Source organism: Sphaerodactylus townsendi, linkage group LG04, assembly GCF_021028975.2.
Source record: "Sphaerodactylus townsendi isolate TG3544 linkage group LG04, MPM_Stown_v2.3, whole genome shotgun sequence".
Classification (NCBI taxonomy): Eukaryota; Metazoa; Chordata; class Lepidosauria; order Squamata; family Sphaerodactylidae; genus Sphaerodactylus; species Sphaerodactylus townsendi.
Genome location: NC_059428.1, coordinates 62,790,719 through 62,809,447, shown reverse-complemented (window position 1 = coordinate 62,809,447; position 18,729 = coordinate 62,790,719). Strand labels below are relative to the sequence as shown.

Below are 18,729 nucleotides of genomic sequence, written 5' to 3'. Positions count from 1 at the left end.
ACCACCACCTATGTCCATGGTAAGGCATTGCTATGTTTTTCTTTCCATCCAAAGAAGAGCAAGAACCTAGGAAAGTCTTTTGAGGGGCGGAACTCTTCAGTCCCAGCGCTTGTTTCCGGGGAACAGCGAGAGACGCGTTCCTATTGCTGGAAGAAGCCGGGAGAAAGAAGGGTAGTTCATCATGGCTTCATTTCGGGTCGCTCATGGACTTTGGCGGGGCTGCAGCAGGAGTGAGTGCATATGGTGTGGGGAAGGCTACTTGAGTTTGGCTGTGAGCGTCGGAAGACACTTTCTCCTAACGTTAATTATGGGGAGGGAGATATGCATCGCGTTCCAACATGCGTTAGTTGCGGTGCTAAACATGTATGGGTAAAGTTGAACTGTGGGCAACGCTGGCTTTGCAATGCTTTGAGGAGCTATTGTCGCACGAGATTACCCATTGCTTCCCGATCGCGTAATCAGATCCAGGAGATGACTGATTAAAAAAACAAGGGAGCAAAAGATGCGCCGATGTTTTAAGAGCGCCAGGCTTGAAATTAGAATATAACGTTTGGGATTGTGAGGTTTTTGTCTCCGGTTTTGCCCTGTGAGTGTAGGTGACAACATCTTCTGTTTCCTAAGAATGTTAGACCTGGGCAATCATAACTCGATTCTTTTTAATACGTTGCACTGAAGGCTAATGTTTAGCTAAATATTAAGAGCATGGATAGCCCTTACTTGTATCACTCTTTCCACAAGAATCATTTAAAAACCGGGGGGGGGGGGGCACAGAGGACGACGATAGGTTGTGTTTAGACTTTCCAAACCAAGAAGCAAACTAACATGATAGAATGTTGTGTACCTTTAAGTCAGTGCAGTGAAATTCAGACTTTGAAGCTACTGATCTTTTAGAAAGTAGCTTTAATTAGAGAATGAAAGTTGAGGGTAGTATTTTTAGTATATTCAGTAGAAAGTAGCTTTAAGTAGAGAATGAAAGTTGAAGGTAGTATTTTTAGTATATTCAGTATGGGGTTCCTGTGGGTTGTTCTGGCCACAATCATTATGACACACTTTATTTACTGCATGAAATTCCAACAGAGTAGCCAGGTTAGTCTATTGCAGTAAAAACATCAGTATGCGTTAGTTACGTTGTTTAATTATTACATTACATTTTTTATCTAAAACTGTACTGAGTGGCTTGGATCCTAACTAGCATTTCTACAGGCAGAAATATTTTTTTGCTTACGTAGCATGATTTTTTTGTATCCCCACTCATGTCATCCCCAATTCCAGTTCTGGGGATCCCCTGCTAACAGTTAATTTCATGTTGTCATTGTGAAAAATCAAATGGTTTTCCAGATAGTAAAGTGAACATTTATTTTATTTATTACCTGCTTATCCTGCCCTTTACCCAAGGAACTAAACTGTGGTGTAATTTTCTCCCTTCTTCCATTTTATTGTCATAACAACCCTGTGAGGAAGGTTAAACTGAGGCCAGGTTTTCACCCATTTCATCTCCATCTGGTGGGGGCTGCTAAGGGAGGGGGGAAAGCTCTATGAGCTTCACTCTGTTCCCAAATCTCGTAGTATATGAGTCACTGAGAGAGTTTCAAAATTTGTGTGTGTAAAGAGCTTGGTTAGTGGAATATTTCTTCATTAAATAAGCAGCATAGATTCTGATTGTACACAAACTAACAGCACAATCCTAAATAGAGTTGTATCCTTTTAAATCTATTAACTTCAGTGGATTTAAACAGGTCTAACTCTATTTAGGACTATGCAGCTGGAAATCAATTCCACTTACCTCAGGGGCAGTTGCTTCCAAGTAAACGTGTTCAGGGCTGTAACGTTGATAAATATATGCATTACAAACATAATATAAGATTTATTTGAAACTTCGCAAAAGCAGTTGAATTGTTGTTTAATGCCATTACGGTTGTTTTCAGGGTTTGTATCAACAGATCCGGTTTCTCGGCTATCAACAGCTGAGATTGCACAGATGCGCAATGAGCTCTTTGCGAAGGAAAAAGAAAGACAATTGTCTCTTTGTCCACGAATTGAGAAGATTGAAGTAAAGTATGTTGGCAAATCTCACCCAGGCACTATATTTATAATGAACAAAGGACTCTCCACACCATATACTTGTGCCATGCGTAAGTAGATGCAACAAAGTACTGGAAATGTCACTCTTTATCTAAAATGCAAATCAAACAAACACTAATACTCAAGGAGAATACAAGAATTCAAGAAGAATAATTTCCAGATGGGTAGCAGTGTTATATTTCTACAGTCCAACAAGTCTACAGTCCAACAAGATTTCTACAGTCCAACAACCTTTAAGACTACCAAATTAGGTGGTAGTGGCGCTTGTTGGTATTAATAAGCTATTGTGAGTCAGAGCCCACCTTGTCAGACGCATCACTGTTGCATTCAGTTGGCAGAGATATGTGTCCAAAGCTACAAATGGAAGTATGTGTGATTGTAGTAAAGTGAGATTGTTACAAAGAGAGGGAAAAGAGCCTGATTTCCAAGGACATACGTAAATTACTTTACATTGCAGAGCATAGTTGCTATCAATGAATGTTAATTTCAGTCTCTATGACAAGGAAAGGATTTGTGTGGTATATGAAATGCGTGCTACAAAGTTCTCTCTCTATATAATTTTATTAAATTTGTACCCCACCCAATTTCTGGCTGAAGTTGGGCTCCACAACCTTAAATCTCATATTGTACTGTTTTCCCTGCTATCCCTATGACTACATATGCCTGCCTTTTAGAGTGGATAATAAAAATTCCATGTCTACCATGTGGGAAAAGACGGGAGAGTACACTGTATGCATGTTGCTCCTATGCTATGATAGCAAGGCCTAATTTTAACTAATATTAGATTCCACCATCATCTGTATAATGTGAAATCAACTGGACAGTGTTTTAAAAAGATGTGTTTGAAATACTGTGTTCTGTTCTGGTTGTATCACCTGAAAAAAGGTAGCCTAGAGCTGGGAAAAAAACAGGAAGCCACCAGAATAATTAAGTAGTTTCCTAGACAGATACATCTAAAGCATTTGGGGCTTTCTGTTCAGAAAAAAATGTGATTAAACTGGAAAATAAGGAATTATTAGAAGGGCACATCATGTAAAAACCCTCTTCAGGGCCACCCCATGTAGAGTATTGCATTAAATTATTAATCGAACAAAAATGTCAGTAAGGTATGTGTGGCAGTGGCCAGATCACCTTTTCTGTAGAATAGCTGCAGTTGGCTAAATAGCTAGGCTTGAAAACAAAACCTTTAGGCCACTTCTATCACCTGTATCTCTTTGTACAGAGAGACAATTAGAAAAAAGCTCAGTCAGAGAACTTAGCCTTCACAGGGATAGTACTCATGTCCATAATGGGTTTGATTCTGACGTATAATGCTGTTATCCTGTTTAAATAAAGGCGTTTATCTGCATGCAGCACTTACCCCATATTTTAGATATTGCCAATCCAATCATTTTTCACAATTTTTGTCCACATTCCTCCTTTTGAAACACTGTTTCCTGTTTACTGAAATCAGTTCCACCTTGTCTGCACAGGAAGAGGTGGGAACGTCATGTCATTTGTGATATTGTGGAATCATGCCTCCCCCTTGCCTTATTTTTTGGAAGGGGTTATGCATACACTCTAGCGATGATGTGATAAATCGCTAATGCACTTGTGAAGCCTGCCGACTGGTCACCACGGTTGTGATTATCTTTTTGAAAACCTGTCTCCCTTGTCTCCTGAGATTCTCTGATTTGGATTTTCAGCAAAGTAGCTTTATTGCACATTTGAGAATCTCTGTACAGAGAGAATATTCAGAAGTTGCAAACACTATGTGTAAAGTTCCTGCCTTCAGTAACATGTCTCATCCATTCTTTTATGTTTGCACTAAAAATGAATGCCACAAACCAAGGCACAATCCACTATTACACTCATCTGCAGTGGTCCAGTTCATCCACTTTCATTTGCACATATGCGCCATCAAACAATCACACACTTGAGAAAGAAAGTAGCCCAAATCATTTTTTTTGTTTGCTCAAGAAAACAAAAATGTGCTTGGTGAGGGAAATGAGTGAAATCGGTGACATGCCAGAATATGCAGTATGGTATAGCTCTGCAATGTGTGACATTGGAAATGTGTGTGAATTTATAACATATTTGGTCGATATTTGGTGGTAGAGGCTGAGCAGTAATGTTCATGAACATTGACTGCTCCCCTCCAATTAACTTCTAATTATCTTCCTGTTCCATGCAAAAAAAAAAAGTAGATAGCTGATAATTTTAAACTGCCAACTGTTTTGTAACATAGATCTGTAGCATGTTCATAATTACATTTTTTTAACCTTTGGGTTTTCTTCTCTAGATTTAAGTGAATGGCACTGTAAGAAATCTGTACTCGCCATTGTAGATGGAAAACTCTGGGATATGTACCGGCCTTTGACTCAGTCATGTGAAATACAGTTTCTCACTTTCAAAGATGAAGATCCAGAGGAAGTGAACAAAGTAGGCTTCTGCCATCTTTTTACAGATTGTTTTTGTATCCTTTATGTCTGATTTCACTCCTATGAAGTGTTGAGGATTGAAGGATTCAAGTCTGACAGAATGCAAGAACCGAGGTGGGGTTAAACATAATGCGAATCTGTGTCATACTAAAAACTGATTTTCCACATCAGTTATTTAATCACGCTTTTCTTTAGCTCAGCAAACCAGAAACATGCCTTTGTTAACCTCTTGAGCAAAAATAAAAAGGCATTCTTATGGTACCTTATGGACTGCCAGATTTATTGCAATATAAACTTTCATGGACTAAAACCCATGTCATTGAATGTATGAAAGTCTAACTGGATCTCAGCCCACAAAAGCTTATATCACAGTATGTATATTTATCTCTAAAGTTCCCCAAGGTATTTTTTACTGTACTACTGCAGTATCATCATGCAGCATGTTATCTACTGATAAGAGTCTATTAATAGAAACTAATGAAATAGTATGTAAGAATGTATCTAGGGCTGATTAGCCTGTCTTGGTCACAGTGTAGAACTTGGATGGGAGACCATCAAGGAAGACTGTGGTTGCTATACAGAGCAAGGCAATGGCAAACCACCTCTCTTGCCTTGAAAACCCCATAGTCTTGGGGTCACCATGAGTTGGCTTCAACTTGATGTCACAAAGTTATTTCAAAAAATATTTATTTGTAAGTAGAAAATCGCCTTGGTTTCTATACTTTTTCTTCTGTGCTATCAGGCAGTCTGCTTATGAGTGTCTTGTGAAGAGATGCAAGAATTTTAGCAGCCTTTTAAATATATAATATTAAATTTTAAGGCTTAAGCTTTGTTTTCAACTGCACTTCCAGGATGTTTTATTTCAACAAACATTCCTTTGAAAACTCTTGTTACAGGCCTATTGGCGATCTTGTGCAATGATCCTGGGATGTGTGCTGGAATGGGCCTTCAAAGATGAATATTTGGTAACTCTTGTTAGAGCACCAGAAGTGCCAGGTACATCAGTGCAGTTGCAAACTTTCATTGTTGTGTTACATAAGCAAATGGTGTTGGTTATAATTTCATCTTCTGTTTAGGAATTGGGTGAGTCATTTACAGTGCAATCCTGGGGTGATGACTGAAATCCCTTAGAAGATGGCATGATTCCAGCGCCAGTGTAAATGCCACTTATGCCAGAATAAGGGGCATTTACGCTGGTTTAGGGACAATTATGCTGGTGTTGGGGAGCCATATGGCAGAGTAATCCCTGAGCACCAGTGCAGCAATGGCACAGGAGCCCATGTTGAAGAGGGCATTCCAGGGTGTGGAGCTTGCTTTAGTTGTCTTCCTGAGCCCTTTCAGTCTAAGAACGCCCTCTTTTGCTTGGATGCCAGCGACATCTGTGACACAGTCCATTGAACTGTATACAACACTTTCATGAACAAAGGGGCAGCATCACTTGCTGCTCATGGCTCAGCAAGCTTCTTAGGCAGTGGTGCAGCAGCACCATCTCTGGCCGTGCCACAACTACCCTCTCCCTAGGACTGCACTGTTAGTTGTAAGTGGACTGGAAAAGTATTTCCTTTTATCTTTTCTAAACAAGTATTTTGTCTGTGGAAAGAACACCACAGTGACTTTTCTTTCCACATGAATCGAAACATGATATGCAGCCAGCATCAGCTGATAGGTATTTCTTCCATGGAATTAAAGTGGCATATTATTTTGTGTCATTACAAACGGGAATATTTCTGCTGTCCCTAATTTCATTAGTTCTAAGTGAATTAAATGAAAGTATTTTTAAAAGTGATTAGCTGACTATAGCAGGTGCTTGTAGGGACCTATCTTACATTCTATATGCAAAAGCTTTTGGGGGTGGGGGTGGCAAAGCCAGAAATACTTCAGAGCAGGGTAGGCAGGCTGATTTTGTGATATTGTTTAATTTATTTATTGAGATGTAAATAAAGCATGATGTAATGTAATTTCTGCTTATGCAAGTATTGTTCTAACATGTATTTATGTATTGATATTTTGAATTTTAAAACAATTGACAGTGGTAAATGGTAAAACCCTCCCCCATTCAAAAATTACATTTAAACTTCCTATGTGGATTTCATTGAGTGATTTTTGCAACACTTCAAGCAACCTTCTTGTCTTGGCTCTTGTTAAGATATTTAATAAGTCTAATGATGTTCAGATTTTAAAACTGTACTTACATTTATTTTAAAATATTCCTTTCTTTGCATGTTGATTCCAATGGTAGTGTTATCTGGTGCTTTCTGCTATGATGTAATTTTGGACAACAGACTGAATGATTGGAAGACAACAGAGGTAAGCATAGTAATGAGCCTTTGGACAGTTTTCAATGTGTCCTTTGTTTGTGTAGAGTCAGCTGGTAAGCTTTACAAAATGTGTTGGATGTTTTCATTCACATATAGATTTACTATGATAAAAATTGTTTCTGCTAAATTGTAAAGAATGAACTGTATTACATAATCCTGTAAAAATCCTGCAAGGCGTCTGGGGTTGTTTTAGCCCAGACTTTGTGCAGGTCATTGCATCAGGGAACAATTTTAAAAGAATTATGTTGTGGTTGTCAAATTGAATCCCTTCTATGTTGTATGAAGAGCTATCACTTTATGGGTGTCTCTACAGATTCGCCTTCTCAAATTCTTGTCACTTTTTAAAAATCTGTTTTTATAACTGGCATACAGAGATAGCTGGATCAGATATAAAATCAAACAGTGTGAATGATCCTCTGACATGTACACTTGTTCTTCTGCTTGCACACTGCTGCTTCTTCCCAGCTTCCTTGGTATTTATTAATTATTTTTGTTAAACATTTTTACAAGGGTTGTATGAAAATGAATCCTGGAGAGCAAAAGAAACTTATTCACTTCTGCTGAAAGTGAACACTGGAACCATATGGTAGTCTTTTAACTAACGCCTATCTATTAATGTGATTCCAGGTTTTGTGAACAATCATTCACCTTTCTTGGTTGTAAGTGAACCAGTGCTCTAAATCATTTCCCAGTGTATAAGAAACTGTAGCATCCTTTACCTAGGACAAAAACAGGCTAAAAGATAGCAGTAAATTTGTCACCCCTGATAATCAGGTTTCCCGATTTTAGCTCAAGGTCAAGCAAAGGCAAGTCCTGTTTTATCCAGCTTGCTCATAGAAAGCTTTGCAGACACTACTGTTGACTCGGGCAGGCCCTGATTTTATCTACATTATTAAATCCTGTATTTCTTACTTGTTTCATTTATCTGTTTGTTTTTAAATTTCTAGGGAAATCTTCGTTCTTTTACAAAAGAAGCTCACAAGCTAATTCATAAAGACCTGCCATTTGAAATTCTGGATGTTGATGTAAAAGTGGCACTTGAAATATTTCAGCATAACCCGTGAGTATTAACATAGGTCTCCTGCAAAAGTATCATTTGTCTAATTTTCTGAAATCCATTGTGTTTCAGAAAATAAATTGTTTATATATAATTAACTACATTAGTTTTTCCTTACTGGGCTACAGACTTTAATGTTTCCTCACTCTTGCCTGTAGATGGCACTAGAGTGTGGTATTAGTACAGTTAAAGATTTTTTGAACATAAACTGTGTTTATATGTTTTCTGGGTTTTGCTGCATCCTTGTGAGAGACAGCTGAAGTGTGTACCTGTGCATTAGATGACCAAGCTCAGTGTACTACAAAGAGTTAACACGGGGGATAGACAGACAGTCAGAGAATACTCTTCAAGTGTCCATCCTGGTGGGACAGATTTTCTGTTTCTCACACTGAGTATCTTGTGAATTCTGATAAAACAGGATAGATCCCCCAGCTGCTGTTATTCAGAGCCTTGAAGGATGTTCCTTTGACTGTTCTTTGGGAATAAATAGGAAGGGTGGAGGCAGGAGAAAATACCCATTCCAGTCCTATTAGAGATGGCAGCAAGCCAAAAAAAAAGCAAAATGAATATGCAAAAGGGAGTGCAGCAAACATGTTACTTCTTCCAGAATAGTCAAGTTGCATATCTTATGAAACTCTTCTGTACCTGTTTTTATTCTCTAGGTTTAAACTGGATATGGTCAAACAAAAAGCTTCTCAAAATTCTGAAGGAATGGTACAATTGCATAGGTGAGCAAAGCGCAGGTCTGTTTTTCTTACACTTTTGTAATCGGTTTGTACTTTCTGAAAGATAATGAATACAAAACAGTTAACTTGATTGGAAGTCGTCACTCTTCCAGTCTTGACATAAGCAAATCAGTGGCAACACCCCCCCCCCCCCTTTTGGACTTGTTCAAAGTTCTACTTGGGGGGAAAGTAATGTATTGGTTGTTTGAATGTGGCAGTTGGCAGGCTATTTACCTGTGCTGAACCATGGGTACAGAGAGAAGTGGTGGATGCTGGCAGTTTACCTGCTAAACCCCATAGGTTGTCTGGATACCAGCTAGTCAGTGCTTGTTCCTGGCATTGGCTGTGGTTTAAAATTTAGTTTTGATTGGTAATAGATTCCTTTTCAAGATGTTTTCATCCCTCACAAAATAAGCTGCCCTCTGCCTTTGGCAATTTTTTTGCATCCCTTCATGAAAGAGTTCAGAACTATTTACAAGTGGAGTGTGAGATACCCAGTAGCATATCGATTCCAATGCTGAGGAGCAGGATCCACATTTGGAGGTGTTTTGTTCATGGCAATGAATATCCCAATGTGAGAGAGTGTTTCTACCCCCAAGCAATAAATTGAGAAACAGTGGCTGCCACTGGGTGTAAATCCTGCTAAGAAAGAGCCTTGAAATGGTAAATTGAACTTGCAAATTTAGTGGGGTGCTATTTAAAACTGCCATTCAGTGATGCACGTGCTGCTGTAGCAAAAGCCATTCTGCAGAATCACCCTGTGGTTTTCCTAAAGTGAATTGTGTTTTAATTTACATAAACACTGAAACATGTTGAATTTTTGAGTTTCAAGGAATTGAAGGATAAAACTTATTTTATCTTGGGAGAGGTTTTGAACTTGCATGTCTACATTAAAAGGTATAAGACTACAGTATAAAAGTTTTCAGACTAAATTGTTCTATAAAATGCTGTTTGTCAGATATTATCGAAGAGGATACATTGAAATTCCAGTGTTGTGAGTTCCTTTTGTGGAGGTTCAAAGACGCTTCTCAAGGTGCAAATTATAGTAGTCGTAGTGTTTCTCGCAAATACACATCTATAAATGGTACCAGTTTTATTTAAGCAAATGATTATACACACTGGCAAGTCTTTAATTGGTAGTAGTAAAGAAAATAGAAAATTTGGAATTAATTACTAAAAAATATGGAATTAATTAATTAATCACTTTTACTCTACCCCTCAACCAGGTTTGGTAACTTTGTAGACATTAGTGAAGGCCCTCATATTCCCAGAACAAGCTTTTGTGGCCAATATGAGGTAACAGCAGCTCATAATCTTGAAAGCAGCCAGTCTGAACTAATACGACGAGTCCAAGGTCTCTCTCTTCCAGTTGAACTGAAGGTAAATCATCACTATGAATTTTTATGACTAGTATAAAGAAGATGATCCAACAGAGTGGAGCAGAAGTATCAGGCCTTCTTTCCCCCCCTAGTCTATCCCTACCTTCTTCGGCCCACACACAATTAGATATTGCAAACTGTTGGGAGTTGGTTTTTCCATATATTCTAAATAGTAAAATTGGTAAAAGTTTCGCCCTTCGTCTTCCACGGGTTTTTGGACATGCTGATTTAACTATAATCAGCTAAATCAGTTTCATTTATTTGTCCTAGAAAAGGTACACTAAATAAGTTTTAGTTTCAGTTCATTGAAATTTTCCCATCTTCTTCCCTAGTTTCAAAAAACAGTGTATCACATAAACCCAGGTATGAGGAAGCATGCTAAAACTTCTGTTTGTGTTTTCACTGTATAAATAATTACATACCCTTATATTGCAGCTTCATCATGCTGTCTGGCACAGGTTGTTGGAGAGATCTCAGAAATTAGTAAGTCTAAAACTCAAAAGATAGCTGTACTATGGTTTTTAGTATTTTCATACATAAAACAATGTATGCAGGTTTTTAAATGGTCATATTGGTATTTCTTATTTTCACAAATCAAAAAGTCAGTCTTCATCTACTGTTCATTGAAGTTCTTATCTGAATATGAAACTATGCTATAGTCTATTGCAACATGGTATATATTAATAGAACTATTTAAAACTTAGTAATGCATTTAGCTGGAACTAATTAGTTTTTCTCAAAATGAAAAAAGTCACACCAACCTTGAAAAGACCTATTTTATCAAAAAGTTGCAAATGAATAGTGCCATCTGATTTTGATTGAGAGCTTGTCATATGAACCTCCCTCATTCGAAAAGCCTCAACCTATTTCAGATCTGGTTCTGTTTTGGCAAGGAGAGAAGGTCATTGGTAGCATGAAGAACTTGCCAGGTACAAATTCTATGCTGCCTTTATTGGATAAGAAGCAGGAGTGATTGCGGGGTTGTGGGGGGAAGGAGAAACAGCATGGATTTGCATGTAGCAAGCCATCTTCACTTCCAGCTATCATGACCTTATGAAAGGAAAGGTTTTTGCTTAGTAATAGAGTAGGAGGAGTAGACTGCAAAGAGCAGGCGGGGTGCTTTGCCCATTTGTATTTTTTTTCCTTTTTTCCTGTCAAATGCTCCAAAAAGCCCTTAAGTTTTTCATTCACTTCATGGGAAAGCTTTACAAACTCAAATTATTTTTGAGGTCAGTTGAGGGTAGTGGTTGTGGTTTGCACATCACTACTCCTGCTAATTTGTTGGTGATTTCATGTGAACATAGTGTTTCTTGACTTGCACCAAATTAAGGAATCAGAATAATTGACAATATTTACCATTTGTTGCAGGTCAGTGAAGTCCAAAGGGAAGAAGTGAAGGTTGAAAATGAATCATCAAAAACTGAATCTGTTTAATGTTAAACATTCTGTCTGGGGAAAGATCGCAATTAAATTGACAAGTGTTTCAGCTACCAATTTCATTCTTTAAATCATTTTCCAAAGATGAATTTTAGTGAATAGTTTCTTGATTTTAAAGCAAAAACCAAACAGGTTATTTGCTTGCTCCCATTACAAAAAAATCAAACCAGAATATAAATCAACGAAAGTCCCAGCAAAAATTTCATTAGGTAGAAAGTTTGCTGTGCATTTGAGTATTTTCAAGCTTTTACTGCATAATGTGAGCAGGGCCCCTGCATTAGAAATCAGAGTTAAAATCCTGGGAGATTATATTTCTCCCTTACAGCGTAACACCTAATACAATTTGAAGCTGATGTATAAAACCAAAAAAATGGAAGATAAAGGACACTGCTATATGACACTTCAAGGGAGATTGTGAGAGTGAAGTTCAGTAATGAATGGCATGACCTGATGTGACAACTTGACTAGACGTTCTGCTTCAAGCAGGAGTTGGGTTTCAGTTTTGTTCCTAGCTAATTCCATTATTTCTTCAGTCTGAACCTAGCCATAGTGGAGATGTTTGATTAAAAATATTATGGTTCTTGTACCATTTTAAATAATTCTGATGGGCAAAAGTGAGTATAATAAGAAGACACTAATCAAAGAAATAGCAGCACTAGAACCCAGATGATCTTGTCAAGGACAGGATGCATTTTGAGCAAATTCCCATTTAGTCTCCAATAGGTCTAATCTTCACAGGTTAACAAGTTTTGAACCTCAGGCTCATATTCATTTTGGAAGAGGGCATTTGCTCTGATATTGGAGTAGTGGTTGGATAAGTACCAGATTCAGTCTTTGTAAATAGAGTTCAAGAAGGGGAGAGACTGCTAGCCAGAGTTTTACGTTCCTCTCTATATCTTATCTGTCCCATAGTCTGTGAATGGTTTGTCAAGTCCTTCATGCAATGAAGTGCTCACCCTTCTTTCTGCACTTCTGGCTAGAATATGATTTATTGTATTTGCCTCTCTAATTGTAGCAGAGTCTTCCAGTTATGTACAATGTACAGTATGGGTAATCGAAGAGCAGTCATATGGTGTGCAGTGGGGAGGTACAGTTGATTGTGGTGAAGATGACTTGTACCCCAAGTAGTTTGTTGATTTTGAATTTTATTTTATTTATGAGATTTTTATACCACCCTTCCCTTTTAGTCGCAGGGCACTAGATCACACTAAGAAAAATGTACAGACAGAGGCTCTACATGTGGAGACAGAGACTCACTATAAATAAATTAGGGGCTGTTAAGCATTATGAGGGAAGGATAAATTATAGCAATATCGCAAAGAAAAATGTGATCCACCAACCACATTATCTGAAATGCCCTCTTTATACCTGTGTAGATGCTGTGAGGGCCTTTTTTTGCTGCTAGTATTCAAAGCGTAGACAACTGTGGAAGGCAATGCAAACCATCCATGAACATAGTCTACCTGGTAAACGTTGTGATGTGACATCACCCCATGGGTCAGTAATGAGTCTATCTTTACCTTATATTCAAAGTGATGCTTGAATTAAAGATACTAACCTTCCAGAAAGTTTTTAACCATGGGAAACAATTAATTTTATTTTTTGCAAAACAACAACAACAAAGCATTAGAAACTATCTTGAAAGTGCTAGCATTCATACATTTTCCTAATTGGAATCAGTGTGCAGTCTGAGGTTCAAAGTAATCTGAAGATATGAAGTTTGCATTAATTAAAAGAAACTTCTCATGCTCACATTCATTTGTTCCATGATATTATTTATCTATTTGAAAAAGCATTTGAATCAACAGAGAAGCAACAGTAAATTGGCTGTGGTATATAAAGGTTGTGTTAAAGGAGCAATGTGTTTGGCAGACTTATCACTGTATGTATTTGAGATTCTCTTCTGATCCCAATATCAGGATGCTTTAAATCTTTGAGCTCTGCTGTTTTTGTGGCTGAAAGAATTTGGTTTGGGATTTAATTAGGTTTGAAGAAAGTATTTTTCTCTGATCTTCAACTGCTCCCGTCTCCTGGGGAAAACTTGCTTTCAAAGCAGCTAGAGCTCTTTAAAGCTTCAGACATCATGGACATCAGTGTGTGTGTGTAAGTGTAAGTAAATGGATTGGGACATACATTCCTGTCAGGGAGCTCCAGCTTTTATTGACTGATGTTTCAAGTTTGATAGTTCCAAGCTCCATTTGTGGTCTAGGTGAAGGCCCTATTCTCCCCATTTCCCTTAATTTAAATTTACTACCATGTGAAGGAAGAATTTCCTTTGGGTGTGACACTCCAAGCTGTAGTTTTGTTGTTTATTTTAAGTGGTGTGTGGAAGTGTTAAGGTTGTTGGATGAACCTGATTTTTCTGTCGGACCATCCCATAAAGAACAGTAAAAGAAAACAAGTAACAACCATCAAAACCTTGCCCAGTTTGCGTCAGGCACTGGTTACCATAGAAAGCCTGCATTTTTGTTATGTTGTTAACCTTTTTGCTGTTGTTATTGTCTTTCCTAAGTAACTATTTACAATTGGAGTTTCCCTTTAACAGTAGCCTTATACTTACTCAACTAACCTATGTATTAATTACTATCTATTAGTCATACCTCAAGCTAAAATTTCTCCTGTTTGCCATCAACATTCCATGACCCTTGGAGGTCAGTGAATGTGCTTAGTCTACATTTGTGTGTGTGTTTTGTGTGTGTAGTAATACTTTTTGGCGTGCCTGGACAGTTTTCAGCCCCTCTGAAATGTATATGGGGGGCCACATTTCACTGCTCTGCTCTGTGGAACAAAACCATCCAATTCATGATTGAAAACAGTGATGCTCAAGAAGATGTGGTTGAAGATAGAAATGCTGGTGGCACAATGGCTGACATCTTGATTTTTCTTTGATAAAGGTATACAAACTCCCCCAATACTTTGCTTTTTGTTGACTGTGCAATGGAAATATGTGAGTCATGCAAATTAAAGATGTTCAGTCACTTACTAGAAAAAGAGTCCACACATTACCTGATTAGCATACAGAGAAATAGTTTCAAGTATTCTTGTCCTCAGAGAGTTCTTGATGAAAGTTTTGTTTACAGCAGATTTAAACCAATATACTTCAGCAAACAAATGTGTCCTAGAAGTGGCTCTTCTTTCAGCAACTGTTTACTAGCATCGTGGTATGGCATTCATGTTTCTGCTTTCCTTTCACATGTAGAATTTCAACTGAGAATAGGCATCATACATTGTTAATGCTAATATGTAGGAGTCAGTCAAAGATAAAACCCCTATCACGATTAGCATTAACTACATATGGCCTGCAGATTAGATCTCAACTGAAAGTAAGAGACTCAGCACTGAAGCTCTTCAGCTTGATTCATCTGCGATGCAAAGAGAATAATGAGAGTGAAGACATTATAGAAAATGCATCCTGGCAGTAAAATTTTCATAAACTTGTAATGTGTGTAAATAAAAATGCATTTTCTAAGATAAAATTTATATACTCAGTTTCATAAAGTTTGATTGTTGTATTTTATTAAAACATTAAACCATGCTTCCCCATGGCTCAGCATAGCTTACAATAAAGTAAATACATTATCAAACAGTAGACCCCCAACTCTTTAATAAATACTGATTGAAGAAAGCTGTGTTGCCTTGCTCTTTGTTACACTGATAACTTTTCATGCTTAAAGGTCTGAGAAGACTTCACTTTGAATGATAAAGTGGGGAATGAGTATTCTTAGCATTCAAGTGAATTCAGTGACAAGTTCAGTATTAGAACCACACTTGCACCCTTTCCCCAAAAATCTCAGAGCAAGGGTGAAGTTCTTAAAATATTCTATCAGTAGGCCAGATTGAGAAGTAGTGACTTGTTTTAAGGTGACTTATTCAAGCGTAATATGCCCTTTTCCACCAAAAGAACTCAGAAGATGTGTGATTAAACTGCCACATCTTCCTGGAACTTCTTTGTGGTGGAATCCTTCCCTGGGGTCCTAACACTTTTCCATCCCCCCTTCTGATTCTTTGATAGTGTGTATAATGTTATTTAAGTGCCGCTTTCATCCAAATCATTAAACATAATTTTAAAAATAGCAGTTTACCAGGTGGCTAGGAGCAAGGCTTACTTTTCTCTATAGTTGCCCCCGCCACTGTCCTCCCCATTCAGTAAGCTTCATGCTGCTGTAAGGAGGAAAATGGCAACAGCAACTATAAAGAAAAGTAAATCTTGCTATTAGCTGTCTGGGTCAATATAAATGCTATTTTTTCAAAGTTAGATGTTTTCTAGTGCAGGAAACAATTGTTTGGATGAAAATAGTGTTTAAAGAACATAAACGCTATTGGAGAATCTACACTATTTTAAAGTGTGGAGACACGCTGCTTGGACTTCCACCACAGCGCACACAACTGCACTTCTTTCTGTAGGAAAGGGTTTAGTTGAGTAACAAGTCAAAAAGAAAGTCTCTTGTTCATTTTAAACTCAGCAGCTTCTATTCTTTCATTGAACGGGGGAGTTTGAATTGCTCACCACATGGACTGTTGTAATGCCCATACCTGTGTCCAAAATTGTTTGAGAAAGTTATTTCTGTAAAGTCAAAAACAAATGTTTTACAGTTTCTCTTTTTTAGGAAGTGAACGAGACGGCATTTATTGCAGAGCAGTTTTTATTCAGTGCCAATTGTTGATGGGCACTGAGGAAGTGAGTGTTAGGTTAAGGTCCAATGAGTTAATTTAAGTGATAAGGGAAATGGCCACTTCCTTTATTCTAAATTAAACCACCTAAACGTAGCTACCAGGCAACACATGCAAAAGGCCAGAAGACACAGTTGAAGTGCTGCACATTTGTGTTTTGTAGACAAGTGTTAACTGAGATTTATTGTGAACACGCTTTCAAGGTGACTCAGCACAGAAGTGAGTCTGTAGAACAAAGTTAAAGCTGTACTAGTGGGATTCAAAGCTGCCTTTTTGCTATACTAGTGTAGAATAAAGAGATTTTTCCCTTGCCCCAGAACATTGATTATTGTGGTTTCAAAATGCCCAAGTAAGTTTACCTCAGTATAATAACAAACTGTGACTCTTCCTGTTTTGTTGGAGGCACACAGCCATGCTCAAAGGAGAGGACCGACAATAAAACACTGTGTTGCTTTCTATATGCCAGAAAAAACAAAAATGGGGTGGTCCATTAATACAAAGTAGGATTGTGAACTCTGGGTTGTGAAATTTGGGTGTCTGGGGTTGGAGGCTTGGGTTTGGGGTGGGAGGGACCTAAGTGGGCTATAATGCCAAAGACTCCACCCTCTAAAGCAGCCATTTTCTCCAGGGGGATATCTGTAGTATGGAGATGTAATTCTGGGAGATCTCCAAACCCCACCTGAAGGTTCCCAGCACTTCTTCAAAGTCAGACCAGCATGTTGGGAGCAATTCAGCAACTCGTTCACGTTAGTAATCTTCATCCAAGTCCTATAAAAATGAAACTCTTTCCCCACTTTGCACTGGCAATTGATACCAGTTAAATTGTAGATACAAGGAATATCCGCAGCCTTGGTTATATTATGAACATATCAATACCTCATTTTCTTCTGTTTAGAGCAAAAAATGGTTTCTGAGACTAACTGAAATTAAAGAATGCAACCTACTCTCAATTTAAAGCAACATTAGTTCAATTTAAACACAGTACTGACAAAGCAAAGAATTTCCCTGTTCACCTTTGCAGGGGCTTTGCAATTTCTTTCAACTTGACCTTGGATTGCCCTCTAATTGAAAGAAAAACACATTGTCCACTGGCCTAGGTTGTATATAGTAAAACGTTTCCATGTTTGCATTACAGTGTTGCAGAACAGCATTACTTTGTGAATGGTAGTCTACCTGCATACTACTACCATGCTATGGATGTGAATTCAGCCCAGCCTATATCCACAATTCTAGTTGCGGAGAATTATTTTTCAAAGGGAAAGAATTCAGAAACATGATGCTCCCCCTGCTGCTTGAAGTGAAATAGCACAGGACATTTTTATTTGTTGTTCTATTACATTCATTTTTCAAAATTGGATTAAGTCATAGACCTGATAGGTCTAATTCTTTGTTACACAAACTCAAATGTGATATTTACGTGTGTGTGTGGGGCGGGGGGAGGTTTTAAAATATCTAATTTAGAATTTTAAACATGATTTTTCAGGAGCAATCAATGAAGATAGTGAATTGCTCTAACGCAAATAGTTTGGCCATAGCATATATTCTGTTTTATCTTTCAGAAGGGTTTGACATTTATAGCTTTTTCATTATCATATTCATTATGTATGTATTGTTGGTATGGATGACCTAGTTGTCAAAGAGGGCTGAATTAAAGGCTGAATTTCTCATACAGCTGTCTCAAAGATCTATGTACCTGTACACATATTTGCTTGCACTTCAATAAATCTGGACACATATGCACAAAAATATACTAGAACTGGATGCCCATATTTGGGAACAAAGAAGACTTTCAAGCTGATTCATACACTTTTTATTTTCCAACATAGACCCTGATAGTTTATTTGTTTATTTTAAATTTTGCATTGTTATTTATCATTTAGGCAGGTATTTGTTTTTTTTAAATGTTTATATTATACATCATTTTGAAAAATCCCTTGGAATATAGAAACAGTAATAAGAGTTTAAATGCAGTTTAACTATATATTTTTGAAAGAGGACTGCAGCAAAGTGGCGTAGTGCCCACGGGGCACCCCAGGCAAAGCAGCGGTGGAGGTGTGGCTGGGCTGCCAAGGGGGCATGGTGGGGGTGTTGCGGGACAGGGGAGGGCAATGCCGCAGCGGGGACGCAGAGTGCGCGGACCCCGGGTGCAGTTTCCCCTCGCTCCGCCTCTGTGTCCTGTTACAAACTTTACTACTATTAATTATAAGAAGGTGTCAGTGGAACATTTTTGGAATGGGATGCTTAATCTATGGCCCTCAAGTTTAGCAAGCCAATGCAAGCATGTGCAACTGCATTGTAAAAGTTTTTTAAATTTTATTTATGTTATTTACAGTCTGCCTTTCTCAAAGGACTCAAGGTGGATTACTCATAGTGAGTCAGTACAATCAACCAAATGGGACAATCAGTAACCAATGCATTAGAATTTTAGATGTTTGGAACCACCAGAAAGACCAAAAGCATGGAATTAAGACAAATTAACCAGCATAGAAATTACTTAATAGGATCCTACTCACAATAACTTAATAGGATCCTACTCAGATTAACTTAATAGGATCCTACTCACAATAAGCTCCTTAAAGGCAGAGGAAAGTGGGGTATAAAAACCTACTCTTATATTCTGTAGAACCTATTTGTATGTAT

At 37.9% G+C, this 18,729-nt stretch overlaps 1 protein-coding gene across 4 annotated transcripts in view; it reads left to right on the top strand.

Moving 5' to 3' along the window:
* Positions 1–18,729, top strand: part of MRPL39 (mitochondrial ribosomal protein L39) — a 35,368-nt gene continuing 16,639 nt past the window's right edge. The window contains exons 1-10 of one of the 4 annotated variants that reach the window (XM_048493451.1): positions 1–19; positions 1,926–2,132; positions 4,364–4,503; positions 5,399–5,498; positions 6,742–6,809; positions 7,768–7,880; positions 8,540–8,605; positions 9,829–9,982; positions 10,417–10,464; positions 11,350–15,043. In XM_048493451.1, the coding sequence (XP_048349408.1) occupies positions 1,979–2,132; positions 4,364–4,503; positions 5,399–5,498; positions 6,742–6,809; positions 7,768–7,880; positions 8,540–8,605; positions 9,829–9,982; positions 10,417–10,464; positions 11,350–11,415 (909 nt within the window). In that variant the 5' untranslated portion in view covers positions 1–19; positions 1,926–1,978 and the 3' untranslated portion in view covers positions 11,416–15,043. Of the gene's footprint in view, positions 20–73; positions 231–1,925; positions 2,133–4,363; positions 4,504–5,398; positions 5,499–6,741; positions 6,810–7,767; positions 7,881–8,539; positions 8,606–9,828; positions 9,983–10,416; positions 10,465–11,349; positions 15,044–18,729 lie in introns of those variants that run through there. The other 3 variants (XM_048493450.1, XM_048493448.1, XM_048493449.1) reach the window with 3 other exon arrangements.